Source organism: Urocitellus parryii, chromosome 10 (assembly GCF_045843805.1).
Source record: "Urocitellus parryii isolate mUroPar1 chromosome 10, mUroPar1.hap1, whole genome shotgun sequence".
Lineage (NCBI taxonomy): Eukaryota > Metazoa > Chordata > Mammalia > Rodentia > Sciuridae > Urocitellus > Urocitellus parryii.
The window spans coordinates 37368958-37377704 of NC_135540.1; the positions used below are offsets into that span (position 1 = coordinate 37368958).

An 8747-nucleotide genomic window follows, 5' to 3' on the forward strand; every position below is an offset into this window, starting at 1 on the left:
TGAAAACACAAACACACTCTCCAAAAGAAAAATAAATTATATTTTAACTGGAAAATTCCCCTCAATATTATATGTCACTGAAAGCAGACAACAGTAACTTTCTTTTTTAAAGCAAGCCACTGATTTTCAATTGGCAGTAAATTTTTTAGCTACACATATGTACTATTTGATGATATTAAATAGGTTTAATACACATGGAATATTAATATCATTAAAAAATCATATTTTTACTTATTAGTAGTAATTAATCAGTAATTCAGTATCATGGAACAAAAACTTCCAAATAAATGGGATCAATAATAAAGAAAATGGAAAACAAGAATGCAATCCCTTAAAACTAAGAATTTATTCTAACTAGAGATATCTTATTCCATTACAAAACTATTTTGCATGAAGAATACCACTGATAAAAGACTGTGTACAATGTATGTGCATTGATATATCTCGGCAGAAAATTTAGAAGTTATGAGAAACTTAAGCCTGTTAAATTCTGTGCATTTGGACAAACGTATTACATATTATGACATGTATCCATCACTACAGCATCATCCAAAGTATTTTCACCACCTTGAGAATCCATTCTTAACATTCCATTTTAACTGCACCTCACTCTAATATTAAGTTGGCCACAATTAGCAACCTATCCCCCTAGCAAAACCCAGAAAGTTTATCAGATGAAACTAGCTCCTTTAAAGACACAACTGCCTTAGATAAGGTCTTAGGAAAAATCTGCTAAAGATAATTGCTTTAAGTGAAGTGATGTTGGGGGTGACCTGCGGACCAAAAGATGTAGGCTGTATCCAAATTGGAACTTAATACAAGGCAAAGAAAAGGGAAGAGCTATAAGTCATAAAACACCAGCAAGCTTCAGAATTCAGGAGAAACAGAGATATGCATGTGATATCTGGAAGAAAATTAAACCCTAGAGATAGTAGGGGATGTGGATAAATGGCAGAATTTATTTTTATTTAAATATCATAGGACAGAGTGACCCCAGTAGGCTGGAGGGTGTGGGGAATGCCAGGAAGCTGACATCTGCTTGCTTGCTGCCTCATTTCCACATGATTGGCAGTCTGAAAGTCAGCACTCTTCCCTTATGAGGAGTGATCAGATAAAAGTCTTTCATGCTCCTTACAAATAGCAGGGAAAAGAAAACTTTTAAAAAATGACATAAAACTACTATAAAGTTAGACTTTACCCAAAATAGCCAAGGAGAATTGCCAGAATAGGACTGGTCGGTTGGAAGCTAAGTGGGAGTCGGATTGGGGGAGGGGGGGTCCAAGGGAGGTCTATCTTTAGGAAAAACAGATATTTGTCAAAAGCCACTTATAGCCTCACTTTCGATGTAGAAGATGAGTGAATTTCTGTCGCGCCAGAGAGTGTAAAGCTGCGATTCTGAAGAAGGCAATTGTGCAGTTTCGGCGTGGGAGTCAAAAGACTGGGAACCAACATCTCTTTTCTGCAGTAGGAATGCTCAGTTGAATTTCCGTCTGTGAGTTCCGAAAATTCTAGCAACAATGTTGCCTGGTCAAATACATGACGAGATACTACGTTACTTTGTGTTAACGCAGAGGTTCGATACTTACGCACGGATGTTTAGGGGGAGAAAACAAAACTTAACAGAAGACTCTTGCACTTTTCACACTATTTTACCAGGGGTCGGGCACAGGCAGGCAAACTGCGTTTCCTCCGTAAACAGGTGCTGCAGGATGAAGGTGCAACCGCTCCCACTCCAGGGAAGGTTCTGGCGACGCTGCAGGTATCTCCGTGGAAACAATACATCCAGTCTTTAGCAAAATGCAATTCCCTGGTTACAACTGAGACACAGCGGGTGTAAAGGGGCTGCAGCAAATTCACGCCGCTGGGTCCCACAGGTTAACACGTGTACCGGCTGCTGCCAGGTCTAAGAGCACCCACCAGGGAAAGGACACACGACAATCAGCTCGAGCGCTGCTCTCCATCCACCCTGGCTTGTTTGGTTGGATGTTGCAGAGCAAAAGCTCCAGCTCCTCTCCCAAATCCTGTCCCCACCCCAGCTCACCGGACCTCATCCAGCAGCCGCGCCCGCTCTCTTACCGTGCCTCAGGATGCCGGCTGCTTCTGGTCTAGTTCTGGCGGGCAGCCTGCGGGGTAGGTGGGCATGCGGCTCCCAAGAGGGGGCTTGGGAGGCGCCGAAACTGTCACTCCTTCCGGAGGGCGGTAGCGGAGGCTGTTTGTAAACACTCTCCACGTGCGCTCGCCCTCCCCTATTCACAGCTCGTGCCAGAGCCGGAGGATGCGTCGATTCGTTACTAGTTCGCAAAGGTTGCGAGTTTTATTCCCGCTGAGACAGATGGAAGCTTCGTCCCCAGAGTCTGGCCACCGGTTAAAGCGCCAAGACAGGGCGAGCTCGTACCGCCCCCTTCTGGCCAACCCAGCCGCCCGCAGCCCGCAAAGACCGGACCATCGGCCGAACCCACGCAGCGTCCGGAGAACGCGCGGCGTCCGAGTCCCGCCCCCCACTCCCGCCCGCTCGCCGAGTCCCCGCCCCGGGCCGCGCGCGCTCGCCCGCCAGGCCCCACCTCTCGCCGACACACGTTCCTGCGGGGGCGCGCGCGTGCACCCTAATCCCCCGCCTTCCGGCTCCGGCAGCGACGCTCGCCTTTCGCTGCCGCCGCCGCCGCGCCACCGGTGTCAACCTCCTTCGGGAGACTCCATTTGCTCTCAGCACGAGCTGGCCACCGTGCAGGCAGGCGGAGAGCGATGCCCGCAGTCGGCGAACTGGCGTCCTCTGCGCCAAGCGGCTGCTCACCGGCTGGCTGGCCGCGGCGGTGACACCCTGGTCGCCCGCGTCCAGGCAGAATCCGGGCTCCCTCCGCGGGAGGAAAGACGTCCCGCGCTCCGGAGCTCGCGCGGCGGCGGAGAGAGGCCCTGGCTAACAAGGCTTCCCTCTGACCTCTTAATTTCAGGAGGTAGGCTTTTGAGGTCCCTCTCGGTCAACCCAGATAATGCCTAAAAGCATTATTTGTCGCATTTAGCTCTCACATTGATAGGAGGTGTTAATTTTCTCAACATAGTTGCAGGGTAGGTGTGGGTAATGCCACAGACCCCGATACTGAAAAGAGAAATGTTTTTGGTATTTTCCTTTAGGTTTCAGAGGCTGCGAGTACCTATACAGCCCTCACAGGAACTTCTGTTGGCCCATGGAGGATCATCTCTCACCAGGACTATTGTAACATCTTCACCGAGCTTTCCACCCCACTGCCTCTACCTTGGGTCCTGATTTCTACCCATGAAGTTTTTTTGATGCTTTCTTTAATCACGTGGCATTACCTCTTGCCCACCTTTCCCCTTTCCAATAGCAAATTACATTAGGTGTAAGTTTGTGTTGAGTTAAAGTACAGAGTTTTCTGCTTGTCCACTTTCACCTCATTTGCACCTCTTATGTCCAGCTCGCCTTAACTTGCTACGATTTTTCATAAGCACTCCCCTATGTAACCTACAGCAATCCTTGACTGGAAAAGAGCATCTCTTATAGTCCATTGCCCTACTAAGACAACACAGTGAGGGAATGTGTTTTCCCATTGTTTTTTCCTGTATGTCAAGTTAGCAAATCCTATATTGCGTTTATTTTCTTGCACATATCCCGAAATACCGCAACCTCAGTCTTAGTGCTTTAGGGACAAACCTTCTCTGTATTGATGGCAACTATTAAGTGTTTAAGAGGGCTGTTTTAGAGACCTTGTAGTGTAGCTTTGGTTCAACTTCTAACCTGCAGTAGGATTGCAGTTCATGAAAAGACTTCAGACTAAGAGGAAGGTAGGGTTAATTGGAGCTTTCCCTGTTGTAAGAACTTTGTTTTAAAATGAAAGTGAAGAGATTCCTGTAGACCTAGTCAGAAAATTGGTGGTTACTCTAGGTCTTCAGGGCAGAGGAGGGATCTTAATGCTCCATATTGTAATCTCTCTATTCAAATTTAAGTTGTTAATCTGGTTCCAGTAATCACCTGAAATATTAGACACTTAAAATGTTAGGGAAACGTAAGCGTGTTGTGTTGACAATTAAGGACAAGCTTGACATCATTAAGAAACTTGAAGAAGGTATCTCTTTCAAAAAACTTTCTGTGGTATATGGAATTGGTGAATCCACAGTTCGAGATATTAAAAAGAACAAAGAAAGGATTATAAACTATGCTAACAATTCAGATCCTATAAGTGGGGTATCCAAACGTAAATCTATGAAGTCATCAACATATGAGGAACTTGATAGGGTTATGATAGAGTGGTTTAACCAACAGAAAACAGATGGAATTCCAGTGTCTGGAACTATTTGTGCAAAACAAGCCAAGTTCTTTTTTGATGCTTTGGGGATGGAAGGTGATTTTAATGCATCATCTGGCTGGCTAACTCGATTTAAGCAGCGCCATGGTATTCCAAAGGCTGCTGGGAAAGGAACAAAATTAAAAGGAGATGAAACTGCTGCCAGTGAATTTTGTGGTAATTTTCAGGAATTTGTTGAGAGAGAGAATCTACAGCCAGAGCAAATTTATGGTGCTGATCAAACTGGATTGTTCTGGAAATGCCTTCCATCAAGGACATTAGCTCTTGACTCTGAGCAAAGTACTTCTGAGTATAGGTCAAGCAGAGAGAGAATCATTATTATGTGTTGTGCAAATGCCACCGGTTTACACAAACTTAACCTTTGTGTTGTGGGGAAAGCAAAAAAACCCCGTGCATTCAAAGGAACTGATCTTTCAAACCTCCCGGTCACTTACTTCAGTCAAAAAGGTGCATGGATAGAACAGTCTGTTTTCAGACAGTGGTTTGAGAAATATTTTGTGCCACAAGTACAGAAGCATTTGAAATCTAAGGGGCTTCTCGAAAAAGCAGTGCTTCTTTTAGATTTTCCCCCAGCACATCCAAATGAAGAGTTGTTGAGTTCAGATGATGGCAGAATAATTGTGAAATATTTGCCACCAAATGTAACAAGTCTGATTCAACCAATGAGCCAGGGAGTTTTAGCCACAGTAAAAAGATACTATCGAGCAGGACTTCTCCAGAAATACATGGATGAAGGTATTGACCCAAAAATGTTTTGGAAGAATTTGACAGTGTTGGATGCAATTTATGAAGTGTCAAGAGCTTGGAACATGATAAAGTCAAGTACCATAACCAAAGCATGGAAAAAACTTTTCCCTGGCAATGAAGAAAATTCAGTCATGAACATTGATGAAGGAGCCATTTTAGCAGCTAACTTGGCAACAGTTTTACAGAACACAGAAGACTGTGAACATGTTGACATTGAGAATATTAATCAGTGGTTTGACTCTCGGAGTAATGACTCAAGCTGTCAGGTGCTAACTGACAGTGAAGGTGCCGAGGACCAGGCCAAGCCTGTGGAGCAAAAGCCTTCCAGTAAAACTAAAAAAGCAGAACTGAACCCAGAAAAACTTATTAGTCATAAAGCTGCACTTGAATGGACCGAAAACTTACTGGATTATCTAGAACAACAAGATGACATGCTTCTGTCTGATAAATTGGTATTACGGAGGCTTCGGACCATAATAAGAAGGAAACAGAAGATCCAAAATAACAAAAGTCATTCATAGTGCTGTCAAGTGTTTCAGTGTGTTTGAATCTTTGTGTATTGATCTGCAGTGGAACTTACCTTGTTTGAAGTGCTGTGGATTCTGACGCCAAATACCTTTTATACATAATTTTAGGATTAGATGCCATTTTTGATTACTTAAATTACAGCCCTTTAATGTTGATTTTAACAATTAAGTGTTGACATGTAACTTGCTTGTCTACTGTTTCTAATCTGTATTATACTAATTAGATCATAAGGTACCTGAGGTCAGGGATCTTGTGTCTATCTTGTGCCTGAATTTCAATGTGTCTAATAAAGGTCCATGCACACTATAGGTACACAATAAATCTTACTTAAATTGAATTTTTTTACTTTCTTTGAATTTTCACTTCTAAATTGAAATACGTTAGGGCTAAGTTTCTATTTTTGCTGCTGAATATATTAAAAGAACTCTGCAAAGATTGTGCTAGACACAGGGGATGGTGGCATACATACTCCTGCAATCCAGAGGCTGTGGCAGGAGGATTTTAAGTTCAATATCAGCCTCAGCAACTTAGCAAAGACCCTATCTCAAAAGCTGAGCGATCATGTGGCTCAGCAGTAGAGCAGATGTCTGTCATGCACAAATCCCTGGGTTCCTTCCCAGTACAGGGCAGGGATGGGGGATCAGGCTGAGGTATCTCAGTGTGACTACTGAGAACTGAAGGACAGTAGGATAAATCCTTAAAATACCACATTTCTGTACTAGCAGTATTTAGGCAATCAGAGATTCAAATTGGCCATCTCTGAGTATAGTGAAGGAAAATCTAAAGTTAAAATGACTGGGGGAAAGGATTTGTGCTTCACTTTTATTTTATTTGACAACAGAGTTCCTTTATGGTTGTGGAAAGAATGTCAATGATGTTCTAAGAAAATAAAATTCAGTTTCCAAACCATTGTGATTAGAAGAGATAAGGGTTATGTTTTATTATACATCATTTTGATTCTTTATAGATGGATTAGTAGCTTTTCTTTTTAATGAGCTATTAATGTAAGACTTTAAGTAGACCATTGCTTTCATATAGCATGTTTTTTTTTCTGTGACATGCTGAGAATATAAGCATATGTATATACATTGTGGAGCAGCATGTGTTCGGTGGACTAGCATTAAGTAAGACTTGAGAGAGGCACTATAGAAAGAACATGGGCAGCTGTGTGACCACAACCAAGTTATCTAATCTACCCATGTGTAAGATAGGAATATTTCATGTCTCAAAGAGGGCTGATGAGGAGTTAATGAGTTACTATATGGATTTTATATAATAGTAGTTATTCTAATAACACATGAGTGTTGCTACTGTTATTGCACTGCAGAAATTATGTTTCAAATGTATACTAAACAGATCCAAGGTGTGACTCAAAGTGATGTAGCTGTATTAGGAAATCTCTTCCACAGGAAATGAGGTCAGAGATACAAGTAATTAGTTTGAGCTGAAATACAATAATAATTTATTTCCATGAAAACTTGAGAATTAATCTAATTTAGAAATCATTATCTACTAATAGGCAATGTGAGGTATGCAGGCATATTTAAGACATCTTAGGTTAATTGTATGAAATGGAAATGGGATCGTAATTTCTTTGCTCTAAACTGTTAATATATTGCTAATAAAATAAGTAGATATTAGTTTTGTTTATAAAATAAAAGCTATATGAATATTGGCACAATTCACTGAAGCAATAAAATACCTTTAAAGTAAATAAGACTAAGACAGCAGGAAGCAGGACACTTGAAATATTTTATCAAACTAATACAGAAACAGCAGAAAATCAGGGCAAAAGAAATGTCACAGGAGACTGGTTATAGTAATCCGGCCCAGCCGTCCACAGCAGGATTCCTTGTGATATGATTTGAGGGGATAGTAAAGATCCATTTGACAATTTCTTCTTTGACAAGGCTGTCATTAGCTCAGAATTCTACCTTTTGAGCTGAGGCTTTGGGTTCTAGAATGACTTTTCCAGATGACTTCTAAGAATCCTCTTTCTTTGGGAGAATTCATATGTCATTATTAACACACCTTTCTCAATCTACACAATTTCAACTACCTGATGGACTTGAGGAAATGGCTGAGGACTGAGACTAATTGACTTCCCTGAAAAGGGCTGAAACTTGATAATGATCATGACCTACATTTGCATTTGAGTACTGCTTTCTATTTTTCACAATGCTTTTTACTAATAAAAATTTATCAAACTTCTTCAATCATGACATTGAAATGGCCTAATCTTGTATTTTTATTACAAATGCTAATGTGACTTGTGCATTCTAATTCCATAAGTAATTGTAATACAAAAATCTTTCCCCCCTTCTAGATAATGTAATATTAGATCCTGTAGAAAGACACAAGGTGGTTATCTTGATCGGCCGCATGTCCCATATAGACACCCTGGTTTGAAAAGCACAGATGTATAGGCTCTTAGTTTTGATTTTGTGCACCTTAGAGAAAATATACACAAATTCTAACTATTGGTTACTATTTATAAAAGTGCATATGTTTTAGGAGACTTGAAAGACAAAACTCAGACCAAATGGGGAAAGTGGTAATTAAGAGCATACTTTTTAAAAATTGCATAATGGGAATATTTGCATTTTACAATTCACAGAGTAATGCAGTTATTGATTGGAAAACTTTCTGGGCTCAATAAACAATAGAATTGGCAGAATTCAGATCAGTAGCCACGATCAATTTGAGTAGAATTATAGTACTATAATAGCTATTGTTCTGGGATTCATTTTGCTTTTAGTCTACTTCAGACTGAGCCACACAGTCACTTCATGAAGAGTTTTCTGAGTTTAGGAAAAATCATGCTGGACTAAGTGGCACAGCTTACATGCAGCAGAACACAGAGCTACCCAAACCACAGATCCAGAAGCACCTGCCTACTACACTGTAGCTGGAGCCACACATGGTACTAAAAGCCAAATTGAGGCCTTGAACACCAAACAGCACTATTCAGGAGGCCTGTGTCCACTTATTACTCTACTATTTTCACAAAGTTGACCATTTCCTAAATAGATACTTTAGATCCTAAACAGTAATATCTATAATGTTGCAGGTCTTGTGTGTCAATTGTGGTCATCTTCTATTCAAGTTAAAGTGAATATAAAACAATTATTTACCAAAAAATCTTGTCTATAA

At 41.2% G+C, this 8747-nt stretch overlaps 1 protein-coding gene across 1 annotated transcript; it reads left to right on the forward strand.

Annotated features, from left to right (window-relative positions):
- Positions 1 to 2635: 2635 nt before the first annotated feature.
- Positions 2636 to 7765, forward strand: Tigd2 (tigger transposable element derived 2). The gene is made up of 2 exons (XM_026405210.2): positions 2636 to 2951; positions 3130 to 7765. The coding sequence occupies exon 2, from the start codon at positions 4007 to 4009 to the stop codon at positions 5585 to 5587; it is 1581 nt and encodes a 526-aa protein (XP_026260995.2). The 5' UTR covers positions 2636 to 2951; positions 3130 to 4006; the 3' UTR covers positions 5588 to 7765.
- The last annotated feature ends 982 nt before the right edge of the window (positions 7766 to 8747 follow it).

What these genes read in the sequence shown, in the direction of transcription:
- Tigd2 (XM_026405210.2), top strand. Translation starts at nt 4,007, where the DNA reads ATGTTAGGGAAACGTAAGCGTGTTGTGTTGACAATTAAGGACAAGCTT.